Source organism: Anomaloglossus baeobatrachus, chromosome 1 (genome assembly GCF_048569485.1).
Source record: "Anomaloglossus baeobatrachus isolate aAnoBae1 chromosome 1, aAnoBae1.hap1, whole genome shotgun sequence".
NCBI classification, from domain to species: Eukaryota; Metazoa; Chordata; class Amphibia; order Anura; family Aromobatidae; genus Anomaloglossus; species Anomaloglossus baeobatrachus.
The window spans coordinates 630,688,354-630,716,095 of record NC_134353.1 but is presented as its reverse complement, the minus strand read 5'-3'; the positions used below and the strand labels follow the sequence as shown (position 1 = coordinate 630,716,095).

The window sequence follows — 27,742 nt, the reverse complement described above, 5'->3', positions numbered from 1 at the left end:
AGAATAAATGCACTTTGGAAGACAAAGAATGATTACACCAAATTTGGATTTGATTTAATTTCTTTTGTTCATTCGCTTTGCATTTTATTAAGAAAAGTAAACCACTGTTTTGGGTTTTTTTAAGCATTTTTGCTTTGCAGTAAATTTGTTTCACACCTGCCTAGAACTTTTGCACAGTACTATATATAGTCTATGGACAAAAATGTTGGGACACGTTACTTAGCAAGTGAATTCAGGTTTTTCATTCAGTCCCATATGAGAAACTTTGGCACATGTGCAGATTTTTTAATTTTACATCAGCGCACACGCCAATGCTTCTCATAGTCTTTACCGCAGTGTGTTCAATAAAATTATGCCGGAATTTGTGGTACACACATGTGCGGACACCGGCACCATTTTAATTAAGACCTGAGTACTGTGTCAATGCGCATGCGCCGCCAACAACAGCAATGGCGGAGCGATATTCAAATAAAGAAAAGGGGGCATGCCAGAGGACGCCGGAGGAGGAGGAGGAGTAAACACGAGGACCTGACCTACAAAGAACCGCCCCCGTTGCACACATCAAAGTGCAGTGCTGTTCTGCAACATTGAATAAAGATATTTCAGCAACCAAGCATCGGATCTTTCTATAACCGGTATGCCTGGATTCAGCATCTTAGTGCCAATATGGCACTGCCTTTACGTCATATTGCAAAATCCTGCTGGCTGGTCTTCTTTAAGGAAATTTCTTCCCATTTAAATATTCCATATTTAATTATATGTGGTATCCTGAAAAGTGGAAGCGTTTAGGAACCACAGGAACTCAGCAACAAACTGGCCGACCACATATAAACCTATAAAAATGAAGACCACAAACAAAATGGAGTAAAAATAATCAGTCTTTATTGTAATATTTGTTAGACAATTAAAACCACAATTAAAAACACTGAGCATTCTCAAGTTAAAAATGAAAAGGGTGAGTATATAGGTAATTATATAGTCCAGCTACCTTGCCTGGGAGTCTTCTGTGCCTGATGTCACGATTGATACGTTGTGGCCATATCTCCCTGAATCTTTGGTTTGGGGCTCTATAAATGTAAGCACTTCACACCAATAGCTCTATGTAGCTTTCCTCATGGATCATATGATTTTTTTTAATAATTTGTAATATACTTAATATAAATAATTTATATATCATTGAGGAGGCTCTCAACTATAATAACATCCCCAGCATGTTTATCACGAAGGGAGCCCTTGATATGAGCTTTATTATCATGTATGAACAATAATTACATATACTCCCCTTTTAAATTTCTGTTAACCTGATGAGTATCTGTATTTTTAATCATCTAAAAATAGGACAATAAATATTGATTATACGCATTACTTTTTATTTGTTTTCATAATTTTTATAGGGTTATATATTCAGATTCTGGTGACTACATTAACAGTATGTAGTTTGTCATGTACCTCTGTGGTGTAGGCCATTTTTTTTTTAGGTTATTATTAAACTGGCAGATCATAAAGTTACAGAGCGGTGTCAGTGAGTGCGGAGGCGCATAGTACATAAAATCTGGCAATACTCGGCTGACTCGATAACTGCAGAGTACAAACCTCCACTGGCATTTTCATCAAAAAAAAAAACGTGCGCCGAGAGCTTCATAGCATGGGTTTCCATGGCTGAGCAGCCACATGCACAATGCCAAGTGCCAGATAATAATAATCTTTATATACCGCTAACATATTCCACAGCGCGTTACATACATCTGCAACACTGTCCCCATTGGGGCTCACAATCTAAATTCCCTATCTGTATGTCTTTGGAGTGTGGGCGGAAACCAGAGTACCCGGAGGAAACCCACGCAAACACTTGGAGAACATACAAACTCCTTACAGATGTTGTCCTTTGTGGCATTTGAACCCAGGACCCCAGCGCTGCAAGACTGCAGTGCTAACCACTGAGCCACCGGATGGAGTGCTGTAAAGCATGCGCCACTGGACTCTGGAGAAGTGGGAACATGTGTGAGAATCACACTTCACTATCTGTCACCCTGATGGACGAGTCTGGTTTTGGTTAACACAAGACGAATGTTACCTGCTTGACTGCATTGCGCAAAGTGTAAAATTTGGTGGTGCCTTGAGGTTTATCTTACAGGGACTAGACTAGGTCACACAGTTCTAGCGCATGGAAATCTAAATTTGTCCGCATACAAGACAATTGTATGGTTCCAAGTTTGTGGTAACAGTTTAAAGAAAGACTTTTTTTCTCCCAGTATGACTGTGCTCAAGTGAAGTCGATAAAAACATGGATGTGGGAGTTTGATGTGGAAGAACATGTGTAGCCCGCAGAGAGCCCTGACCTCAACCCTAACCTGTGAGACAAACTAGAACGGAGATTGGGAGGAACATCCTCTCCCCCAAGATCAGTGTCTGAACTCACACCATATCTTCTGCATGAATTGGAAAAATATCCCAGACACAATCCAAAATCTTATGGAAAGCCTTCTCAGAACCATGGGACCTATTATACCTGTAATGAAGGGGGGGGGGGGGGGGCAGGGTGTAACTATATACTATTGCCTATAGATTTAGAATGGGATGCTGTATGGTGTAATGTGTCCCAATACAATGTATATAAATACATACGACAATGATATAGTGTATAATTTATAGTATAGCCTAGTCCCTATCCTTCAATTACTTTCTGAGGTCATGTGCTTCCATTTGCTACAGTAGCAAGACGGCTTATTTCTGAATTCAGTGCTTCATTGGTCCAGTCAGTTCTGATATCTTCAAGATGGGTATCAAAGTCAATGAGTCTCTGGTAAGCTTTGTCATGAAGAAGGTGCCTTGTGATACGCCGAGTCTCCTCCCAATGACCCCACATTACCCTATGAGAACAATAAAGAGTAATTACAGTAAGTAGAACAGGATGGATATGCTGCAACACTTGGAGAAAAATTCATCTGAATATTTATGGCAGTTTTATGGAATATAAAAAAGTACAGAACTCACACATTTTGAAAAAAAAACCCAAAACAGAACAAAGCTTTAAAACATAAAAAAAAAACAACAAAAACTGACTCCAGCAGGATTTCAATTAAGACAGGTTGTATGAAATGGCAGTCTTGATATCTCCTTAAAACTCCTTCACACATCTGTGATTCTGGTACGTATGACGTTCGTTTTCACACGTCCCGGAGACACGGACATACACTCCCTGACAGACGTTCTGTCACTTATCCATGTAATGTAAATAAAAGCTTATAACCTGACCTTGAATTCATCCATTGGTTTTATAAATTACTCTTTTGAAAGCTGAAACCCTCCCAAAATTGGTTTAGGTTATGAAAATAAAGTTGCTGGAAAGCTGAAATATTGATCATTTAATGAACACAGAAAGGTCAGATTTTGGCAAGATAAAAGTTTTGTCGCCCACAGAAAGTAATGTGAAATTCAAACAAATAATTAAACTTGTAATACAAAGATATGTTGCATACAATTGGTGAATGAAGTTGTGCTGCTATTAGAGCCATATTTAATATTTTGTGTGACTTCCATGAGCCTGAAGGACTGCATCCATGCGGTTCAACAATGATTCATGCAATTTATTGATGACGTCATCAGGAATAACAAAGAATGCAGTCTTACATGTCTCCCTGAGTTCATCTAGATTCTTTGGTTTTGTCATCCAAGCTTCCTCTTTCATCCTACCCCAAACATGCTCAATGATGTTCATGTCTGGTGACTGGGCTGGCCAGTCCGTTTTTCTTCGGTAGCACTGATATTATATAGACCACACGTGTTCCACTGATGTAATCCATATGACATCAGTGTGACATATACCGGAGAAAACAAGCATATTTGAAATAAAATTATTTTTTTATACTCCAGTCTCTCTCACTGCTATCACCTGCTTTCAGAACAGCATATTCACTGCGCCGGAAGCAGCAGTGCCAGAAACAGGTGAGCAACAAGTTCCTACTCTCCATGTGTTATCATATTAAGCTGGAGAACTCTTGACAAGAATTGCATTAATATGCTGCTAACTCATCCATACCTTAGAAAAACTTCAGCTTTTATTGAAAACTTCTTAAAAACCATGAGACACTTGCTATTTCTCCTATTGACTCTTGGTTATTGATATTTGTGTGACTATTGTGGAGGCTAATATTGGTTTGCACAAGGAGTGGGATTGAGTCGGTTCTGTCTGGTTCTGGCGAACCGGTTGTTAAAATAGCAGCCGTTTCCCCGAACCGGCAAGAAACGTCTCTGGCGATCCGGTTCCCTGTATTCACTTGTGTTAGTGTCTTTAAGACACTAACACAAATTAATTCCCATACCTCCGCGCCGCACTTCCGGGTTCAGTGAAGCCTGTCTGCTCCCTGACCTGGCATGCAGCGACGCACTGACGCTGCAGAGGTCACAGCAGCGTGGGAAGGTAGCTGCTCCTCCTGCCGCCTGTCAGTGTGACCGCAAAAAGTCGCGGAGGAAGGAAGACAGAGGAGCAGCCGCCGATGCTTGGAGCAGGTAAGCGCTCATAGAGCCGAAGATGCAGGGAGAGGAGCTGCATAAAGATGGCAACTAGATGAGAAAAGGAGCCATATGGGACAGGATCTGCGAGGGAAAAGGAGCCATATGGGATGAGATCTGCTGGGGAAAGAGGCCATGACGGGATCCGAAGGGGAAAGAGACCATAATCGGATGGGCTCTGCAGGGGAGGGGGGAAAAGAAGCCAAGATGGGCTCTGCAGGGGAGGGGGGAAAAGAAGCCAAGATGGGCTCTGCAGGGGAGGGGGGAAAAGAAGCCAAGATGGGCTCTGCAGGGGAGGGGGGAAAAGAAGCCAAGATGGGCTCTGCAAGGGAGGGGGGAAAAGAAGCCAAGATGGGATCTGCAGGGGAGGGGAAAAGAAGCCAAGATGGGATCTACAGGGGAAAGAGGCCATAATGGGATGGGATCTGCAAGGGAAAGAGGCCATAATTGGATGGGATCTGCAGGGGAAAGGATTTGTATGGGGAAAGAGACCACATGGGATGGGATCTGCACTGGAAAAGCAGCCACATGGGATGGGATCTGCACTGGAAAAGGAGCCACATGGGATGGGATCTGTATGGGGAAGGTTGTCCGTTCCAATTTTAGTAGGGCTCCTTTAGTAATAATTTTTAAAAATTGTAGAAAAAAAGTTCAATACAATATGACCGACAGTGACTGGAACAACTGGTGCTGGACAGGAGAGTGACTGTAGAGGAAGGGAAGAAGGGGAAAGAGATTATACTTTAAATTACTTGTATTTTTTGGTTGCGGAAAGTGTGTGAAAATGGGTGTGGCTAACAAAATGGGTGTGGCTAATGAAATGGGTGTAGTTTTCAACTGGGCGGGGTTTACAGAGAACCTGTTGTTAAAAATTTGAATCCCACCCCTGGTTTGTGCTGTATAATGAATACAATGTAAAAGTGCTTACAGAGTTTTTTCTTTGGGAATCCACTGTTTGTTGCTGTTTTGATGTAGAACTGTGAGAGGAGGGACCCCCGGACAGGGCGACAGGCGCTCATTATCCATCTAAATAATAAGAAAATACTCTGAGATAACTGCTCAGTGAATTAAGCTTTTTACTTGTAATATCATCTTACCAATATTAGCACTGCATCGTCTTGATATTCAGCTATCAGCGAGGCTGATCGAAGGGTGGCAGAGTGGATACTGAAAAGATAACACAGGAATAAATAAGTGTTTATTCACAGAGTGTGGGCAGAGTTATCTTCACAGAGATATGCACAGAGCCTATGATTTTTACATAAACAAGGTATCTGGAATTTGTGTAATGCAGGATCAAACAACATGATCTGTGCACTTCATGAAATAAATCAGCTAATCCTGATGACTAAAGCTGCATTTATACTGAAAGAATGGTCAATGAGTGTTCCTAGGAATGCTTATGTCACAATATTCTTGCAGTGTAAACAGGCTGATGATCACCTCATGAACGAACAAAACGCTCATTCATAAAGCTGGTGTCACACATAACGACGACGACAACGACGTCGCTGCAACGTCACCATATTCTGTGACGTAGCAGCGACCACAGATGATCGTTAGTAAGCTGTCAAACATGTTAGAAAAAGCAGCGACGGAGCAGCGATCATAGCAACGTCGACGGTCGTTGTGTGGTTTCAGATGTAGCGTAGCGTCGCTGCTGCGGTGTCAAACACAAGGATTATCAGCTTATCAGCATGGCGCAGCGGGATAGCAGCGATCAAAAAATGACTTCGAGCATTCAGGAGCGAGCAACGATTTCGCAGCAGGGGTCTGATCGTTGTTATGTGTCACACACAGCGACGTCGCTGTTGAGGTCGCTGCAACGTCACAGAATATGGTGACGTTGCAGCGATGTCGTTGTCGTCGTCGTTATGTGTGACACCAGCTTAAGGCAAAATTATCTTGTGGGTTGCACAACAGATCATCGTTCTCAGCAGCACATCATTATGTGTAAAGGTCCGTTCACTGACCGATTGGCGGCACTAAACAACCACCAATCAGTAAATATTTACAGTTAAGTGGTCATTTAGTAGCCTGTTTACACGAGCAGACTGTGGTAAACAATGCATACTGAATAATCTGTAGTAGATTGCTCAGTGCGCATAGGCTGCCTTTGTTCTCAGTAATGCAACTCTTTTTTAGACAGGACAATGTGCTGCAGAGAACAATACTCTTTTGTTCAGCACAAAATATAATTTCACCCAATGAACGAGCATTTTGCTTGATCACTGGGTGATTGGCAGCCTGTTTAAGTTACATGATTATTGGGAAATGGGTGTTCTTAAAAATTCTCCTTGTTTTCAGTATAAATGGACCTGTAACAGAACCTGCGCTTTCGAGAACAATGGCGGCTTATGTTCAATAAATGGTCTAATACGGTGCAAGTTCGATCTGCTTGTGTGAACAGGCAATTAAACGACCGCCGATCAGTAAATAAGTGTAGCAACCCTGGTCATTAGGTGTAATACTGGCACTGTAGATTTTAGTAAATGTGTTTTCAGAGAAACACTCTTGGTATGGCTAAGGGCTTGGTGCGCACTTCCGCCCTCTCAGCCTCATGCCGGATTCTCAGTAATAGACCACACCGGCCATGTAAAGGTGTTGCTGGATTTGTATGTGGAACAGCTATAGGCGCATATAATTAATTTGAGGGTGTGAAATCCTGCTGACAGATTATTTTTAATCTTATGCTGGGTTCACACAAAGCGACGCAGCAGCGATCACGACGGGCGACCTGACCTTATCAGGATCGCTTCTGCGTCATTACATGGTCGCTGGTGAGCTGTCAAACAGGCAGATCTCACCAGCGACCAGTGACCAGCCCCCAGCCAGCAGCGACGGGTGGAAGCGGTGCTGCGCTTGGTAACTAAGGTAAATATGGGGTAACCAAGGGCTTGGTTACCCGATATTTACATTGGTTACCAGCGCACACCGCTTAGCGCTGGCTCCCTGCACGCCAGAGTACACATCGGGTTAATAAGCAAACCCTTGCTTATTTACCCGATATGTACTCTGGCGTACAGGGAGCAGGGAGCCGGCAGCACTGACAGCGTGAGAGCGGCGGACACTGGTAACGAAGGTAAATATCGGGTAACCAAGGAAAGGGCTTCCCTTGGCTACCCGATGTTTACCTTGGTTACAGCTTACCGCAGGCTGCCAGAAGCTGGCTCCCTGCTCCCTGCTCACTTCAGTTCGTCGCTCTCTCGCTGTCACACACAGCGATGTGTGCTTCACAGCGGGAGAGCCACGAGCAAAAAATGAAGCTGGACATTCAGCAACGAGCAGCGACCTCACAGCAGGGGCCAGGTCGTCGCTTGAAGTCACACACAGCAACAGCGACGGGACGTCGCTGCTACGTCACAGAAAATGGTGACGTAGCAGCGACATCGTTGTCACCGTCGCTGTGTGTGACACCACCTTAATGCTCATAGGAGACATGTCAAGTGGTTATCCAGATGGGACATTCCCTTTAAGAAGCTTTGGATATCAGTCTTTATCAATTTTCTGTATAGATATAAGATGATAATGGTGAGAAAGTGTTGGCATTAAATAGAGCTGGTCACCTTGTATCTCTTAGGATGGAATTTGCTTGGTAGAAGCCTGCTATAACCAGTCCTTGAAGAGCGCTCCAGGTGTCTATCTGTGGGAAGGCAGGACGAGGGAGAAAATCAAGGGCAGAAGAAGAAACAATGGCACATAGTGAGATAAAGGCAATTAATATGCATAAACAGGTACATAAAGTATAGGGAGGAGGAGTTGGGTTCAGCACACATTGGATGCTTTATGTTTTATGCATTTTTATGATTGTACTTTATCACATCATCCAAATAACAGGAAACTCATGTACACATTGCATTGTTTTGCTGAGCATTGGCAGCAGTGCTTTTTCTAATACCAGCATGCTTCATGTGAGTTTTCTCTTAGGCCTTGCTTTGGTGCATACGCTGCATGTGTCCTTAGGCCGCCATTCACCCAGTGTCTGATTGGCCTATAAAGGGCCGGTATGTGTTGCATTTGTGATCGGTGGGACTGGAGCAGAGGACAGCATATAAAGACTATAGCTGTCTCCATAAGTTATTTAGTTTGATAATTTTGTCCCTTGATGCATTAAACCATATGAATCAGTGAGAAAAATCCCCTGACTCCATATGATATTAGGCCGGGTACACATATCCGGGTTTTCGCCAGTTTGACGGATGAGGCGCACGCCAGTACAGTATGTTACAGTACTGTGGCAGCGCCGCAACTTCTGGGTCACATGCTCCGGTCACATGACAGTATGTGACCGGCACTTGCTGCGCTGCCAGTGTACTGTATACACTGTACTGATGTGCGCCGCATCCGTCAAGCCGCAGAAAAGCCGGATATGTGTACCCGGCCTATCACATACCAAGGACCCATAATACAGCCGGATATAGACGGCAGATGCAATATTCCAGATTTCTGTCCACTTTCTTGATATACAGCAATGATAAAAAAGCCTATAAAGCTACATCAATAAGAAAACTCAAGTACCTGTGTTAGCGCCACCTCTAGACTGAGCGCCAGTGGCAGCTGGTGACTGATCGGCACACAGTCACATAATGTAAGGCAGCCGGGTGTTCTGCGCCCCAGAAGAGCCCCAGTCACTGTGCTGTGAGGGTAGTGGGCTGCATGTAAAATCATCTTCACGTACACACGTGTGCTCAGTTCTACCTCACACATTGTCCTGCAAAATATCAAAAATGTAACTATACATACATCAATTATGGACGTTCTGGCCTTACACTCTGCAAGGGTAAACACTTATTGTAAAGGGCAGTTGTAAGAAAGCTTTTGCCATCTAATCTAAGAGCAGCATAATATGTGGGTAGAAAGCTTGATTCCAGGGATGTGTTGCGTACTGGGTTGTCGGCTGAAGTTTCACTACAATCAGTGTTTTATCAGCAGGAGATTATCACTACTAGGATACATCTTGTGATGTCCAGTCCAAGTAATGTGTGTAACTGGCCCCAACCACTGATTAGCAGATTGCACACAATTCATAGTGTACACAGGAACCTGCCAGTCAAGGGTGTAGGCCGGGTTATACACAGCCTAAAATTAGCTCCGCTACATCAGACAAACAAGGAATCTATCAAAACTGCAGCAAGCAACTCAGTAAATGATACATCCCCATAAGGCTAGTTTCACACTTGCGTTGTTTTCCTTCAGTCGCAATCCGCCGATTTGACAAACAGCGGAATCAGTTAACAGATTCCGCTGCTTCCCATAGACTTGTATGAACAACGGATTGCGACTGATGGACCTGCGTTGCTTCTGCTGGCCGACTCTACGTTGCTTCCACCGGGCGGAAGAAACGCAGCATGTAATGTTTTTTTGAGCAGCGGAATCCTTAGGATTTCGCTGCTCATGCTCTCTCTGGCTCCCTGCACACGTAACCAGGGTACACATCGGGTTACTAAGCAAAGCGCTTTGCTTAGTAACCCGATATTTACCCTGGCTACGTGTGCAAGGAGCCAGCGCTAAGCGGTGTACGCTGGTAACCAAGGTAAATATCAGGTAACCAAGCAAAAGCAAAGTGCTTTGCTTAGTCACCCGATATTTACCCTGGCTACGTGTGCAGGGAGCCCGACACTTCCCCGCTCGGCTCCGCCCCCTCCCGCACTCCACTTCGCATGTACACTCACACTCACCTATCCCCAGCCATGCAGTCCCCGCGGCACTGACTTCCTCAGCGCCATGGCCCCGCTCAGCTCCACCCACCCCGCACAAATTCTCAGCGGCTGAACGATCAGCTGAACACCCGGCGGCCGGCTGCTGTGAGCGATCAGCTGATCGTTCACAATAGTCTGCCACAATAGTCTGCCGCCGGTAAAACTGTAAATAAAAAAAACCCAGCAGATTCAGTTATTTTGTACGATCTGTTGCATCCGTTGTGCCACTATATGCAACACATCCATTGAATCCGTCACACAACACAATGCAACGGATGCCGTTCAATGCAAGTGTGAAACTAGCCTTAGGCCCTGTGCGCACTGGAAAGAAGGGAATTTTGTTTACTTACCGTAAATTCCTTTTCTTCTAGCTCCTATTGGGAGACCCAAACAATTGGGTGTATAGCTTCTGCCTCCGGAGGCCACACAAAGTATTACACTTTAAAAAGTGTAACCCCTCCCCTCTGCCTATACACCCTCCCGTGCATCACGGGCCCATCAGTTTTGGTGCCAAAGCAGGAAGGAGGAAACTTATAAATTGGTCTAAGGTAAACTCAATCCGAAGGATGTTCGGAGAACTAAACCATGAACCAAAGAACAATTCAACATGAACAACATGTGTACACAAAAGAACAACAGCCCGAAGGGAACAGGGGCGGTTGCTGGGTCTCCCAATAGGAGCTAGAAGAAAAGGAATTTACGGTAAGTAAACAAAATTTCCTTCTTCTTTGTCGCTCCATTGGGAGACCCAGACAATTGGGACGTCCAAAAGCAGTCCCTGGGTGGGTAAAAGAATACCTCGATAAAAAGAGCCGTAAAACGGCCCCCTCCTACAGGTGGGCAACTGCCGCCTGAAGGACTCGCCTACCTAGGCTGGCATCTGCCGAAGCATAGGCATGCACCTGATAGTGTTTCGTGAAAGTGTGCAGACTCGACCAGGTAGCCGCCTGACACACCTGCTGAGCCGTAGCCTGGTGCCGCAATGCCCAGGACGCACCCACGGGTAGAATGGGCTTTCAGCCCTGAAGGAACCGGAAGCCCAGAAGTACGGTAGGCCTCAAGAATCGGTTCCTTGATCCACCGAGCCAAGGTGGACTTGGAAGCCTGCGACCCCTTACGCTGGCCAGCGACAAGGACAAAGAGCGCATCAGAACGGCGCAGGGGCGCCGTACGAGAAATGTAGAGTCGGAGTGCTCTCACGAGATCTAACAAGTGCAAATCCTTTTCACATTGGTGAACTGGATTGGGACAAAAAGAAGGTAAGGAGATATCCTGATTGAGATGAAAAGGGGATACCACCTTCGGGAGAAACTCCGGGACCGGACGCAGAACCACCTTATCCTGGTGAAACACCAGGAAGGGGGCTTTGCATGACAGCGCTGCTAGCTCAGACACTCTCCGAAGTGATGTGACTGCCACTAGGAAGACCACCTTCTGCGAAAGGCGTGAAAGAGAAACATCCCTCATCGGCTCGAAAGGTAGTTTCTGAAGAGCCGTTAGCACCCTGTTAAGATCCCAGGGTTCTAGCGGACGCTTGTAAGGTGGTACTATGTGAAAAACCCCCTGCAGGAACGTGCGTACCTGCGGAAGCCTGGCTAGACGCTTTTGAAAAAACATGGAAAGCGCCGATACCTGTCCCTTGAGAGAGCCGAGAGACAAACCCTTGTCTAATCCGGATTGAAGGAAAGACAGAAAAGTGGGCAAGGCAAACGGCCAGGGAGTAAAACCCTGATCAGAGCACCAGGATAAGAAGATCCTCCACGTCCTGTGGTAGATCTTGGCGGACGTTGGTTTCCTGGCCTGTCTCATAGTGGCAATGACCTCTTGAGATAACCCTGAAGACGCTAGGATCCAGGACTCAATGGCCACACAGTCAGGTTGAGGGCCGCAGAATTCAGATGGAAAAATGGCCCTTGAGACAGCAAGTCTGGTCGGTCTGGGAGTGCCCATGGTTGACCCACCGTGAGATGCCACAGATCCGGGTACCACGACCTCCTCGGCCAGTCTGGGGCGATGAGGATGGCGCGGCGGCAGTCGGACCTGATCTTGCGTAACACTCTGGGCAGCAGTGCCAGAGGGGGAAATACATAGGGCAGACGAAACTGCGACCAATCTTGCACTAATGCGTCTGCCGCCAGAGCTCTGTGATCTTGAGACCGTGCCATGAATGCCGGGACCTTGTTGTTGTGCCGGGACGCCATTAGGTCGACGTCTGGCGTTCCCCAGCGGCAACAGATCTCTTGAAACACGTCCGGGTGAAGAGACCATTCCCCTGCGTCCATGCCCTGGCGACTGAGAAAGTCTGCTTCCCAGTTTTCTACGCCCGGGATGTGAACTGCGGAGATGGTGGAGGCTGTGGCTTCCACCCACAGCAGAATCTGCCGAACTTCTTGGAAGGCTTGACGACTGCATGTGCCGCCTTGGTGGTTGATGTACGCCACCGCCGTGGCGTTGTCCGACTGAATTCGGATCTGCCTGCCTTCCAGCCACAGCTGGAACGCCTTTAAGGCTAGATACACTGCCCTTATCTCCAGAACATTGATCTGAAGGGAGGACTCTGTCTGAGTCCAGGTTCCCTGAGCCCTGTGGTGGAGGAAGACCGCTCCCCACCCTGACAGACTCGCGTCCGTCGTGACCACAGCCCAGGATGGGGGCAGGAAGGATTTCCCTTTCGACAGGGAAGTGGGAAGAAGCCACCACTGAAGAGAGGCTTTGGTTGCCCGAGAAAGAGAGACGTTCCTGTCAAGGGACGTCGACCTCCTGTCCCATTTGCGGAGAATGTCCCATTGGAGTGGACGCAGATGAAACTGCGCAAATGGAACTGCCTCCATTGCTGCCACCATCTTCCCTAGGAAGTGCATGAGCCGCCTCAAGGGGTGAGACTGGGCTCGAAGGAGAGATTGCACCCCTGTCTGTAGTGAACGCTGTTTGTCCAGCGGGAGCTTCACTATCGCTGAGAGAGTATGAAACTCCATCCCGAGGTAAGTGAGCGATTGGGTCGGTGTCAAATTTGACTTTGGGAAATTGATGATCCACCCGAACCTCTGGAGAGTCTCCAGAGCAGTGTTCAGGCTGTGTTGGCATGCCACCCGGGAGGGTGCTTTGACTAGAAGATCGTCTAAGTAAGGGATCACCGAGTGTCCCTTGAGAGTGTAGGACTGCCACCACTGCTGCCATGACCTTGGTGAAGACCCGTGGGGCTGTCGCCAGGCCGAAAGGCAGTGCCACGAACTGAAGGTGTTCGTCTCCGATGGCAAAACGCAGGAAGCGTTGATGCTCTGGTGCAATCGGCACGTGGAGATAAGCATCCCTGATGTCGATTGATGCTAGGAAGTCTCCTTGGGACATCGAGGCGATGACGGAGCGGAGAGATTCCATCCGGAACCGTCTGGTTTTCACGTGTCTGTTGAGCAGTTTGAGGTCCAGAACGGGACGGAATGATCCGTCCTTTTTTGGCACCACAAACAAGTTGGAGTAAAAACCGCGACCACATTCTTGAAGGGGAACAGGGATCACCACTCCTTCTGCCTTCAGAGTGTTCACCGCCTGAAAAAGAGCATCGGCTCGCTCTGGGGGCGGAGATGTTCTGAAGAAACGAGTCGGAGGACGAGAGCTGAGCTCTATCCTGTAACCGTGAGACAGAATGTCTCTTACCCTTCGGTCTTGGACATGTGGCAACCAGGCGTCGCAAAAGCGGGAGAGCCTGCCACCGACCGAGGATGCGGTCTGGGGAGGCCGAAAGTAATGAGGAGGCCGCCTTGGGGGCGGTTCCTCCGGCGGTCTTTTTAGGACATGACTTAGACCTCCATGAAGCAGAGTTCCTCTGGCCCTTCTGTGGCCTGTTGGACGTGGAGAATTGAGACGTGGCTGAGGGCCGAAAGGACCGAAACCTCGGTTGTATCCTCCGTTGCTGAGGTCTGTTTGGTTTGGACTGGGGTAATGACGAGTCCTTTCCCTTGGATTGTTTAATAATTTCATCCAATTGCTCGCCAAACAGACGGTCGCCAGAAAATGGCAAACCGGTTAAGAACTTCTTGGAAGCAGAGTCTGCCTTCCATTCGCGTAGCCACATGGCCCTGCGAACTGCCACTGAATTGGCGGATGCTACCGCTGTACGGCCCGCAGAGTCCAGGACGGCGTTCATGGCGTAGGACGAAAAAGCCGACGCCTGAGAGGTTAAAGACACAACCTGCGGAGTAGAGGCACGTGTGACTGCATTAATCTCAGACAGACAAGCTGAGATACCTTGGAGTGCCCATACGGCTGCGAATGCCGGAGCAAAAGACGCGCCTATGGCTTCATAGATGGATTTCATCAGGAGCTCTATTTGCCTGTCAGTGGCATCCTTGAGCGATGAACCATCTGCCACTGCTACTATGGATCTAGCCGCCAGTCTAGAGACCGGAGGATCCACTTTGGGACACTGAGCCCAACCCTTAACTACGTCAGTGGGGAAGGGGTAACGTGTGTCATTAAGGCGCTTAGTAAAGCGCTTGTCCGGAAATGCTCGGTGTTTCTGGACTGCATCTCTGAAGTTGGAGTGATCGAAAAACGCACTCCGTGTGCGTTTGGGAAATCTAAATTGGAATTTCTCCTGCTGAGAAGCTGACTCCTCAATCGGTGGAGCTGGAGGAGAAAGTTCTAGCACCTGGTTGATGGACGCTATAAGGTCATTTACTATGGCGTCCCCTTCAGGTGTATCAAGATTGAGAGCAGCGTCAGGATCAGAGCCCTGATCTGCCACCTCCGCTTCATCCTCCAGAGAGTCCTCATGCTGAGACCCTGAGCAGTGTGAAGAAGTCGAGGGAAGCTCCCAGCGAGCCCGCTTAGCCGGTCTGGGACTGCGGTCCGTGTCGGAGTCCTCACCGTGGGACCTAGGAGTCACCCCAGGAGCACTTTGCTGCTCCGACCGAGGGGGCCTGGGGGCAATGAATCAACAGTGCCCGGGGCCTGTGTTACAGGTCTGGACTGCAAAGCTTCTAGTATCTTAGCAGACCATCTATCCATAGACTGAGCCATGGATTGTGAAAGTGACTCAGAAAGTTTATCAGCCAACACTGCAAACTCTGTCCCTGCCACCTGGACAGAGGTAGCCGGTGGTTCTACCTGGGCCGGGGGTCCCACCCGTGGCTGAGGCTCCGGCTGAGTGAGTGTCACAGGGGCCGAGCATTGCACACAATGAGGGTAGGTGGAACCTGCAGGTAACATAGCCGCACAAGAGGTACAGGTTGCAAAATAAGCCTGTGCCTTGGCACCCTTGCTTTTTGTGGACGACATGCTGTTGTCTCCTCTTAGAGCAATCAGTGAGGGTATATAGCCAAAAGCAAATAATGCGGCCGAACAGAGCAATGTATACAGTATATGGATATATCTATATATACTCTTCGGCACCCGGGGGGGCCAGCACCAGGTAACCGGTGCGGCTTACCGACCGCCCTCAGCGGTTGTGTGTCCACCAGATTCCCTGCCTGGGCCTCCCAGAGCTGGAGCTCGGTCTGAAGTTCTCCACCGGCAGAAGTGCAGATAGCAATGGCTGCCAGCGTTCTCAGAGGAGGAGGGAGCCGTGGGCGTGCCTCAGAAAGTGCGGGAATCTGGTGCCCCACGGTGCTCAGTGAGGGGGGAGGAGGATACCTAGTATGCTCCAGCCCTCACCGCTGACGTCCAGTCTAGCGTCCCGCCCTTACCCCTGACTGGCAGGCCCGGGGGCGGGAGTATGCGGTACTAAGCCGCAGAAGCCGGGGACTAAAGTTAGTAACCCGGCCGGCAAACAGGCGCGGTCGGCGCGGTAGTCCCAGCGGTGGAGCTGGAGGTGTCAAAACACACAGCAGCCGCTGCAGCTTCTGTTACACAGGAGCTCTATGCGCCGTCCCCAAGGGGACACAGAGTACCTCAGAGTAGCAGGGCCTTCACCGCTGACGTCCCCTGACGATACCCGATCTCCTGTCCGTCAGATTCCCCCAGGGGCTGCGGAGGGAGCCCGGTCCCAGTGCATGGTGACCGGTTAGGATCCCACTTCTCCCAGAGCCCCTAAGGGATGGGGAAGGATAACGGCATGTGGCTCCAGCCTTTGTACCCGCAATGGGTACCTCAACCTTAACAGCACCGCCGACCAGAGTGGGGTGAGAAGGGAGCATGCCGGGAGCCCTGTTAGGAGCCCTCTTTTCTTCCATCCGATAAAGTCAGCAGCTGCTGCTGACTAAAATGTGGAGCTTGCGTGCATGTGTGCCTCCTTCAACACAAAGCAAAAAACTGATGGGCCCGTGATGCACGGGAGGGTGTATAGGCAGAGGGGAGGGGTTACACTTTTTAAAGTGTAATACTTTGTGTGGCCTCCGGAGGCAGAAGCTATACACCCAATTGTCTGGGTCTCCCAATGGAGCGACAAAGAAACGGAATTTTCTTAAGAAAATTCCACAGGGTCTGAAAGATTACTGCACCCGAGGTAAAAACACGCGGCAAACCGCACCCGAAAACCGCATGCGGTTTGCCGCGGTATTTTTACCGCGGGTTGGTACATGTGTTTTAATGCATTCAATGCAATAAAGCACATTGAAAAACAAAGAAAAAAAAAGTAATTTCCTTCTGAGATAGATAGTAGATAGATAGATAAATAGACAGATAGAAGAATAGATAGAGGGATAGAGAACAGATCAATCAACAATCGACACGCTGCAGTTCTCCTGAGCGATAGTGTGTTCACATTACCGGCCGTGGGAAATGACCTCTCGCTACCTCTCTGCAGGCTCGTTACGAGGCTGCATTCAGTACAGTGTCAGTCGCGGCTGGATGCAAGCATCGTGGGACATCGCTGTGAATTACGTCAGAGCTGTGTGTTGGGGGGGGGGGTTAATAAAGTGGTGACAGAGGGGGCTTTTTTGTGTTTTATTTAAAATAAAGGATTTTTCGCTGTGTGTGTGTTTATTCACTTTACTTACAGGTTAATCATGAAAGCCGTCTCATAGACTCTGACATGATTAAAGCCTGGACTTAGTGGCGGCGATGCGCTGTCATTAACTCATTATTACCCTGATTGCCACTGCATCACGGCAACAGGAAGAGCCGGGGACACTTCGGGACTGCCGCATAATGGATGCGACGGTCCAGGGGCAGCTGTGGGCTGATATTCTCGGCTGCGGGAGGAGGGGGGCATTAACCCTGGCCCTTGCCCTCCCCAGCCTGAGAATACCGGGCCGCCACTGTGTGTTTAACTCGGTTGAAAGGTAAAAATAAGGCCGATCCCACGCTTTTTTATTTTGATATGTCCGTTTGATTTGTATGTGTATTCTATATGTCTGTGTGTGAGTGTGATGTGTGTGTGTATTCTATATATCTGTGTGTGAGTGTGATATGTGTGTGTATTCTACATGTGTGTCTGTGTGTGAGTGTGTATTCTATGTGTCTGTGTGAGTGATATGTGTGTGTATTCTATATGTCTGTGTCTCAGTGTGATATGCGTGTCTATTCTATATGTCTGTGCCTGTGTCTGAGTGTGATATGTGTGTGTATTCTATATGTCTGTGAGTGTGATATGTGTGTGTATTCTATATGTCTGTGTCTGAGTGTGATATGCGTCTGTATTCTATGTCTGTGTGTGAGTGTGATATGCGTCTGTATTCTATGTGTGTGAGTGTGATATGCATGTGTATTCTATATGTGTGTCTGTGTGTGAGTGTGTATTCTATGTGTCTGTGTGAGTGATATGTGTGTGTATTCTATATGTCTGTGTCTCAGTGTGATATGCGTGTCTATTCTATATGTCTGTGCCTGTGTCTGAGTGTGATATGTGTGTGTATTCTATATGTCTGTGTGTGATATGTGTGTGTATTCTATATGTCTGTGTGTGTGTGTGATATGTGTGTGTATTCTATGTCTGTGTGAGTGTGATATGCGTGTGTATTCTATGTCTGTGTCTGTGTGTGAGTGTGATATGCGTGTGTATTCTATGTCTGTGCCTGTGTGCAAGTGTGATATGTGTGTGTATTCTATATGTCTGAGTGTGATATGTGTGTGTATTCTATATGTCTGTGTGTGTGATGTGTGTGTATTCTATATGTCTGTGTGTGTGTGTGATATGTGTGTGTATTCTATATGTGTGTGTGTGATGTGTGTGTATTCTATATGTCTGTGTGATATGTGTGTGTATTCTATGTCTGTGTGTGATATGTGTGTGTATTCTATATGTCTGTGTGTGTGATATGTGTGTGTATTCTATATGTGTGTGTGTGAGTGTGATATGTGTGTGTATTCTATATGTGTGTGTGTGATGTGTGTGTATTCTATATGTCTGTGTGATATGTGTGTGTATTCTATATGTCTGAGTGTGATATGTGTGTGTATTCTATATGTGTGTGTGATGTGTGTGTATTCTATATGTCTGTGTGTGTGATATGCGTCTGTATTCTGTGTGTGAGTGTGATATGCGTGTGTATTCTATGTCTGTGCCTGTGTGTGTGTGTGATATGTGTGTGTATTCTATATGTCTGTGTGTGAGTGTGATATGCTTGTGTATTCTATGTCTGTGTGAGTGTGATATGCGTGTGTATTCTATATGTCTGTGTGTGATATGTGTGTGTATTCTATATGTCTGTGAGTGTGATATGTGTGTGTATTCTATATGTCTGTGTGTGTGTGTGATATGTGTGTGTATTCTATATGTCTGTGTATTCTATGTCTGTGTGAGTGTGATATGCGTGTGTATTCTATGTCTGTGCCTGTGTGCAAGTGTGATATGTGTGTGTATTCTATATGTCTGAGTGTGATATGTGTGTGTATTCTATATGTCTGTGTGTGTGATGTGTGTGTATTCTATATGTCTGTGTGTGTGTGTGATATGTGTGTGTATTCTATATGTCTGTGTGTGAGTGTGATATGTGTGTGTATTCTATGTCTGTGTGTGATATGTGTGTGTATTCTATATGTCTGTGTGTGTGATATGTGTGTGTATTCTATATGTGTGTGTGTGAGTGTGATATGTGTGTGTATTCTATAGGTGTGTGTGATGTGTGTATTCTATATGTCTGTGTGTGAGTGTGATATGTGTCTGTATTCTGTGTGTGAGTGTGATATGCGTGTGTATTCTATGTCTGTGCCTGTGTGTGTGTGTGATATGTGTGTGTATTCTATATGTCTGTGTGTGAGTGTGATATGCTTGTGTATTCTATGTCTGTGTGAGTGTGATATGCGTGTGTATTCTATGTCTGTGCATGTGTGCAAGTGTGATATGTGTGTGTATTCTATATGTCTGAGTGTGATATGTGTGTGTATTCTATATGTCTGAGTGTGATATGTGTGTGTATTCTATATGTCTGAGTGTGATATGTGTGTGTATTCTATATGTCTGTGTGTGAGTGTGATGTGTGTGTATTCTATATATGTGTGTGTGTGATATGTGTGTGTATTCTATATATGTGTGTGTGTGATATGTGTGTGTATTCTATATGTCTGTGTGTGTGATATGTGTGTGTATTCTATATGTGTGTGTGATGTGTGTGTATTCTATATGTCTGTGTGTGAGTGTGATATGCGTCTGTATTCTGTGTGTGAGTGTGATATGCGTGTGTATTCTATGTCTGTGCCTGTGTGTGTGTGATATGTGTGTGTATTCTATATGTCTGTGTGTGAGTGTGAAATGCTTGTGTATTCTATGTCTGTGTGAGTGTGATATGCGTATGTATTCTATGTCTGTGCATGTGTGCAAGTGTGATATGTGTGTGTATTCTATATGTCTGAGTGTGATATGTGTGTGTATTCTATATGTCTGAGTGTGATGTGTGTGTATTCTATATGTCTGTGTGTGAGTGTGATGTGTGTGTATTCTATATATGTGTGTGTGTGATGTGTGTGTATTCTATATGTCTGTGTGTGTGATGTGTGTGTATTCTATATGTCTGTGTGTGTGTGTGTGATATGTGTGTGTATTCTATATGTCTGTCTGTGTGTGATGTGTATTCTATATGTCTGTGTGTGTGATGTGTGTGTGTGTATTCTATATGTCTGTGTGTGTGTGATGTGTGTGTGTATTCTATATGTCTGTGTGTGAGTGTGATATGTGTGTGTATTCTATATGTCTGTGTGTGAGTGTGATATGTGTGTGTATTCTATATGTGTGTGTGTGATGTGTGTGTATTCTATATGTGTGTGTGTGATGTGTGTGTATTCTATATGTCTGTGTGTGTGTGTGATATGTGTGTGTATTCTATATGTCTGAGTGTGATATGTGTGTGTATTCTATATGTGTGTGTGATGTGTGTGTATTCTATATGTCTGTGTGTGAGTGTGATATGCGTCTGTATTCTGTGTGTGAGTGTGATATGCGTGTGTATTCTATGTCTGTGTGTGTGTGTGATATGTGTGTATTCTATATGTCTGTGTGTGAGTGTGATATGCTTGTGTATTCTATGTGTGAGTGTGATATGCGTGTGTATTCTATATGTCTGTGTGTGATATGTGTGTGTATTCTATATGTCTGAGTGTGATATGTGTGTGTATTCTATATGTCTGAGTGTGATATGTGTGTGTATTCTATATGTCTGAGTGTGATATGTGTGTGTATTCTATATGTGTGTGTGATGTGTGTGTATTCTATATGTCTGTGTGTGAGTGTGATATGCGTCTGTATTCTGTGTGTGAGTGTGATATGCGTGTGTATTCTATGTCTGTGCCTGTGTGTGTGATATGTGTGTGTATTCTATATGTCTGTGTGTGAGTGTGAAATGCTTGTGTATTCTATGTCTGTGTGAGTGTGATATGCGTATGTATTCTATGTCTGTGCATGTGTGCAAGTGTGATGTGTGTGTATTCTATATGTCTGAGTGTGATATGTGTGTGTATTCTATATGTCTGAGTGTGATATGTGTGTGTATTCTATATGTCTGAGTGTGATATGTGTGTGTATTCTATATGTCTGAGTGTGATATGTGTGTGTATTCTATATGTCTGTGTGTGAGTGTGATGTGTGTGTATTCTATGTCTGTGTGTGTGTGTGATATGTGTGTGTATTCTATATGTGTGTGTGTGATATGTGTGTGTATTCTATATGTCTGTGTGTGTGATATGTGTGTGTATTCTATATGTCTGTGTGTGTGTGTGATATGTGTGTGTATTCTATATGTCTGTCTGTGTGTGATGTGTATTCTATATGTCTGTGTGTGTGATGTGTGTGTGTGTATTCTATATGTCTGTGTGTGTGTGATGTGTGTGTGTGTATTCTATATGTCTGTGTGTGTGATGTGTGTGTGTGTGTATTCTATATGTCTGTGTGTGTGTGATGTGTGTGTGTGTATTCTATATGTCTGTGTGTGTGATATGTGTGTGTATTCTATATGTCTGTGTGTGTGTGTGATATGTGTGTGTATTCTATATGTCTGTGTGTGAGTGTGATATGTGTGTGTATTCTATATGTCTGTGTGTGAGTGTGATATGTGTGTGTATTCTATATGTCTGTGTCTGAGTGTGATATGCGTCTGTATTCTATGTCTGTGTGTGAGTGTGATATGCGTCTGTATTCTATGTCTGTGCCTGTGTGTGTGTGTGTGTGATATGTGTGTGTATTCTATATGTCTGTGAGAGTGTGATATGCGTGTGTATTCTATGTCTGTGTGTGAGTGTGATATGCGTGTGTATTCTATATGTCTGTGTGTGTGTATATATTCTATGTGTGTGTATATATTCTATGTGTGTGTGTGATATGTGTGTGTATTCTATATGTCTGTGTGTGTGATATGTGTGTGTATTCTATATGTCTGTGTGTGTGTGTGATATGTGTGTGTATTCTATATGTCTGTGTGTGTGATGTGTGTGTATTCTATATGTGTGTGTGTGTGTGTGTGTGTGATATGTGTGTGTATTCTATATGTCTGAGTGTGCTATGTGTGTGTATTCTATATGTATGTGTGATATGTGTGTGTATTCTATATGTCTGTGTGTGTGATATGTGTGTGTATTCTATGTCTGTGTGTGAGTGTGATATGTGTGTGTATTCTATATGTCTGTGTGTGTGTGTGTGTGTGTGTGTGTGTGTGTGTGTGTGTATTCTATATGTCTGTGTGTGTGTGTGATATGTGTGTGTATTCTATATGTATGTGTGTGATATGTGTGTGTAGTCTGTGTGTGTGTGTGTGTGTGTGTGATATGTGTGTGTATTCTATATGTCTGTGTGTGTGTGTATTCTATATGTCTGTGTGATGTGTGTATTCTATATGTCTGTGTGATGTGTGTATTCTATATGTCTGTGTGTTGTGTGTGTGTGTATTCTATATGTCTGTGTGTGTGTGTTGTGTGTGTGTATTCTATATGTCTGTGTGTGTGATGTGTATTCTATGTCTGTGTGTGTGTGTATTCTATATGTCTGTGTGTGATGTGTGTGTATTCTATATGTCTGTGTGTGTGTGTGTTGTGTGTGTATTCTATATGTCTGTGTGTGTGATATGTGTGTGTATTCTATATGTCTGTGTGTGTGTTGTGTGTGTATTCTATATGTCTGTGTATTCTATATGTCTGTGTGTGTGTTGTGTGTGTGATATGTGTGTGTATTCTATATGTCTGTGTGTGTGTTGTGTGTGTGTATTCTATATGTCTGTGTATTCTATATGTCTGTGTGTGTGTGATATGTGTGTGTATTCTATATGTCTGTGTGTGATGTGTGTGTGTGTGTGTGTGTGTGTGTATTCTATATGTCTGTGTGTGTGTGTATTCTATATGTCTGTGTGTGTGTGATGTGTGTGTGTATTCTATATGTCTGTGTGTGTGTGATGTGTGTGTGTATTCTATATGTCTGTGTGTGTGTGATGTGTGTGTGTATTCTATATGTCTGTGTGTGTGTGATGTGTGTGTGTGTATTCTATATGTCTGTGTGTGTGTGATGTGTGTGTGTGTGTGATGTGTGTGTGTGTATTCTATATGTCTGTGTGTGTGTGATGTGTGTGTGTATTCTATATGTCTGTGTGTGTGTATTCTATATGTCTGTGTGTGTCTGATATGTGTGTGTATTCTATATGTCTGTGTGTGTGTGTATTCTATATGTCTGTGTGTGTGTGTATTCTATATGTCTGTGTGTGTGTGTATTCTATATGTCTGTGTGTGTGTGTGTGTGTATTCTATATGTCTGTGTGTGTGTGTGTGTGTATTCTATATGTCTGTGTGTGTGTGTGTGTGTGTATTCTATATGTCTGTGTGTGTGTGTATTCTATATGTCTGTGTGTGTATTCTATATGTCTGTGTGTGTGATTTGTGTGTGTATTCTATATGTCTGTGTGTGTGATTTGTGTGTATTCTATATGTCTGTGTGTGTGATTTGTGTGTATTCTATATGTCTGTGTGTGTGATTTGTGTGTATTCTATATGTCTGTGTGTGATATGTGTGTGTATTCTATGTCTGTGTGTGTGTGTGATATGTGTGTGTATTCTATATGTGTGTATTCTATATGTCTGTGTGTGTATTCTATATGTCTGTGTGTGTGATGTGTGTGTATTCTATATGTCTGTGTGTGATATGTGTGTGTATTCTATATGTCTGTGTGTGTGATGTGTGTGTATTCTATATGTCTGTGTGTGATATGTGTGTGTATTCTATATGTCTGTGTGTGTGTATTCGATATGTCTGTGTGTGATATGTGTGTGTATTCTATATGTCTGTGTGTGATATGTGTGTGTATTCTATATGTCTGTGTGTGTGTATTCTATATGTCTGTGTGTGATATGTGTGTGTATTCTATATGTCTGTGTGTGATATGTGTGTGTATTCTATATGTCTGTGTGTGTGTGTGTTCTATATGTCTGTGTGTGTATTCTATATGTCTGTGTGTGATATGTGTGTGTATTCTATATGTCTGTGTGTGATATGTGTGTGTATTCTATATGTCTGTGTGTGTGATGTGTGTGTATTCTATATGTCTGTGTGTGATATGTGTGTGTATTCTATATGTCTGTGTGTGTATTCTATATGTCTGTGTGTGTGTGATATGTGTGTGTATTCTATATGTCTGTGTGTGATATGTGTGTGTGTGTATTCTATATGTCTGTGTGTGTGTGTGATATGTGTGTGTGTGTATTCTATATGTCTGCGTGTGTGTGTGTGTGTATTCTATATGTCTGTGTGTGTGTGTGATATGTGTGTGTGTATTCTATATGTCTGCGTGTGTGTGTGTGTGTGTATTCTATATGTCTGTGTGTGTGATTTGTGTGTATTCTATATGTCTGTGTGTGTGATTTGTGTGTATTCTATATGTCTGTGTGTGATATGTGTGTGTATTCTATGTCTGTGTGTGTGTGTGATATGTGTGTGTATTCTATATGTGTGTATTCTATATGTCTGTGTGTGTATTCTATATGTCTGTGTGTGTGATGTGTGTGTATTCTATATGTCTGTGTGTGATATGTGTGTGTATTCTATATGTCTGTGTGTGTGATGTGTGTGTATTCTATATGTCTGTGTGTGATATGTGTGTGTATTCTATATGTCTGTGTGTGTGTATTCTATATGTCTGTGTGTGATATGTGTGTGTATTCTATATGTCTGTGTGTGATATGTGTGTGTATTCTATATGTCTGTGTGTGTGTATTCTATATGTCTGTGTGTGATATGTGTGTGTATTCTATATGTCTGTGTGTGATATGTGTGTGTATTCTATATGTCTGTGTGTGTGTGTGTTCTATATGTCTGTGTGTGTATTCTATATGTCTGTGTGTGATATGTGTGTGTATTCTATATGTCTGTGTGTGATATGTGTGTGTATTCTATATGTCTGTGTGTGTGATGTGTGTGTATTCTATATGTCTGTGTGTGATATGTGTGTGTATTCTATATGTCTGTGTGTGTATTCTATATGTCTGTGTGTGTGTGATATGTGTGTGTATTCTATATGTCTGTGTGTGATATGTGTGTGTGTGTATTCTATATGTCTGTGTGTGTGTGTGATATGTGTGTGTGTGTATTCTATATGTCTGCGTGTGTGTGTGTGTGTATTCTATATGTCTGTGTGTGTGTGTGATATGTGTGTGTGTATTCTATATGTCTGCGTGTGTGTGTGTATTCTATATGTCTGTGTGTGTGTGTGATATGTGTGTGTATTCTATATGTCTGCGTGTGTGTGTGTGTGTGTATTCTATATGTCTGTGTGTGTGTGTGTATTCTATATGTCTGCGTGTGTGTGTGTGTGTATTCTATATGTCTGCGTGTGTGTGTGTGTGTGTGTATTCTATATGTCTGCGTGTGTGTGTGTGTGTATTCTATATGTCTGCGTGTGTGTGTGTGTGTGTGTATTCTATATGTCTGCGTGTGTGTGTGTGTGTATTCTATATGTCTGTGTGTGTGTGTGTATTCTATATGTCTGTGTGAGATAGGTGTGTGTATTCTATATGTCTGTGTGTGTGATGTGTGTGTATTCTATATGTCTGTGTGTGATATGTGTGTGTATTCTATGTCTGTGTGTGATATGTGTGTGTGTATTCTATGTCTGTGTGTGATGTGTGTGTGTTCTATGTGTCTGTGTCGTCTCTGTGTGTGTGTGATCTGTGTGTGTGATTACTCTCTGCTCCGCTTCCTCTTCCTGTAATGACATCACTTCCCTGCAAAACCGCAGGCAGCGATGTACATTACCGCAGGTAAACCGCGAAATACCGGAGGGAATAACGTAGGAAAACGCAATTAACCGCACAGAATTTGCTGCCTGCGTTGTTCCCTGCGGGATTTCACAATTACATTGGAGTCAATGGAGTGAAATCCCGCAGGGGCCTGCGGAAAAGAAGTGACATGCAATTGTTTTTGCTGCGAGAATCCCACAGCAGAACATGCAGCTGTCAAAATCTGCATAGTGTGCACAGGATTTTTTTTTCCCATAGGTTTTGCTGGTGATTCACTGCAGAGATGTTATGAACATAACATGCAGCAAAACCGCAGGAAATCCGCGGCAAAAAACGGCAAGTGCGCACTGGGCCTTAGGCTGCTTTCACACTACGTTTTGTTTAACATGCGTCCTGAACGTTTTTTCAACGCAAAAACGGATCCAGTGCAAATGCGTTTTCATTTCAATGCATTTGCACTGGATTCGCATCAACATGCGTTCACATGCGTTTGCGTGCGTTATTGTGAGGATCCAGCAACTTGCAGTTTTTTACCTTTTTTTTTAAAAACGCTACTTGTAGCGATCCCCGTGACAGCTTCCTGATCACTGGGGGTCCGATTGCTGAGTGTCCCACAGATCCCAAGAACCAGGGATCTGAAGTGCCCTACTTGAAGGCACTGTGGTCGAGCATGCGCACTGCTGCTCCAGCCATGCTTCTGGGAGTCCCAAACTTCAACTGAGAGCAGCATTTGGCTATTTCTGGTGGCCTGGAAGGTTGGGAGCCAGCAATGGATGTGGATGTATTGGAGGCGGCCGGCTAGCTGCACGGAGAACATCCGCTCCTGCACTCACTGCTGCTTCTTTCCGCACACACACGGTCATCGCCCCTGTAATTCCCCCAGCAGACATTCCGACCGTCGGTGATCTCATTCATCCTGACACCAAGCATGCCCGGACACTGACCTGTCACCTCCTGCTTCCCCGGCAGCTGATCCCACCCTGGGAACACTCTGATTGGTGGAGACGTATAAACACGCCGAGGAGCCGAGCCGTGACTGCTGGAGCCCTGCTCACTTCCGCTTCTGCTTACTCCAGAGCGGTGATGTGAATGAGGCAGAGACCCAGGAGCCTCTATCGGTGAAGCTGCGGCCGGATTGATACACAGACACTGGCAATAAATCACGTGATGACTCTGCTGCCCGTAAATGCTAAAGGACCTTTGATGATGTAGCGGCCATGTGATCAGTCACGTGTGGGGGCGGAGTCACCCTCCTGGCTGCTGATACAGGTCACGTGGTTCTGTGTGGAGTAGGAGCGATGTCCTGCAGAGTGCAGAGCCGAGCATCTCCCCAGTGAGGGCTCAGTGGTCAGGGCAGTCACACTGCTCCCATGTATTCCCCTGTACACACATGAGCCTGCACTGCTCTCTGCTGCACTGCTCTCTGCTGCACTGCTCTCTGCTGCACTGCACTCTGCTGCACTGCACTCTGCTGCACTGCACTCTGCTGCACTGCACTCTGCTGCTTCTGGGTTCCTGCATTGTGCACATCCCCAGTCAGTGAGGTGATGAGTCTTTCAGGCTCCCTGGGATCCAGGCTATGTATATATAATAAATCATAATAATAATAATAATGTGCCCACAGTGCTTCTTTTTTTCTTGCTTTTTTTGTTGCTAAAAAAAGAAGCAACACGTCAATTGTTTTTTTTTCCCTGCTTTTTTCCCTATCTCAATACCTAAGAAGAAGCATGAAAAAAACAGTTTTTTTGTGCTGAAAAAAAGAAGCACTGTGGGCACATAGCCAAAAAGCAAGGAAAAAATAAGCACTGTGGGCACATAGCCAAAAAGCAAGGAAAAAAGCACTGTGGGCACATAGCCAAAAAGCAAGGAAAAAAGAAGCACTGTGGGCACATAGCCAAAAAGCAAGGAAAAAAGAAGCACTGTGGGCAGATAGCCAAAAAGCAAGGAAAAAA

At 45.0% G+C, this 27,742-nt stretch overlaps 1 protein-coding gene across 2 annotated transcripts; it reads right to left on the bottom strand.

Moving 5' to 3' along the window:
- Positions 1-860: 860 nt before the first annotated feature.
- EMC9 (ER membrane protein complex subunit 9) lies at positions 861-26,992 on the bottom strand. Of its 2 annotated transcripts, none has more exons than XM_075319062.1 (6): positions 26,735-26,992; positions 9,031-9,223; positions 8,079-8,155; positions 5,610-5,679; positions 5,441-5,538; positions 861-2,870 (listed from the first exon to the last, which is right to left on the bottom strand). In XM_075319062.1, exons 2-6 carry the CDS (start codon positions 9,217-9,219, stop codon positions 2,690-2,692), a joined length of 615 nt encoding a protein of 204 aa, XP_075175177.1. In that variant the 5' UTR covers positions 9,220-9,223; positions 26,735-26,992; the 3' UTR covers positions 861-2,689. The 2 variants fall into 2 exon arrangements, with proteins under 2 accessions (XP_075175177.1, XP_075175185.1); XM_075319070.1 differs by lacking the exon at positions 26,735-26,992 and adding an exon at positions 26,325-26,702.
- Between the last annotated feature and the right edge of the window lie 750 nt (positions 26,993-27,742).

Excerpts from the sequence above, each read along its gene's own strand:
- EMC9 (XM_075319062.1), bottom strand. The coding sequence starts at position 9,219 with ATGTGTGAGGTAGAACTGAGCACACGTGTGTACGTGAAGATGATTTTA. Across the intron at positions 8,156-9,030 it reads TAGAGGTGGCGCTAACACAG|ATAGACACCTGGAGCGCTCT; the intron begins GTACTTGAGTTT and ends GCCTTCCCACAG. Across the intron at positions 5,539-5,609 it reads ACGATGCAGTGCTAATATTG|ATGGATAATGAGCGCCTGTC; the intron begins GTAAGATGATAT and ends CTTATTATTTAG.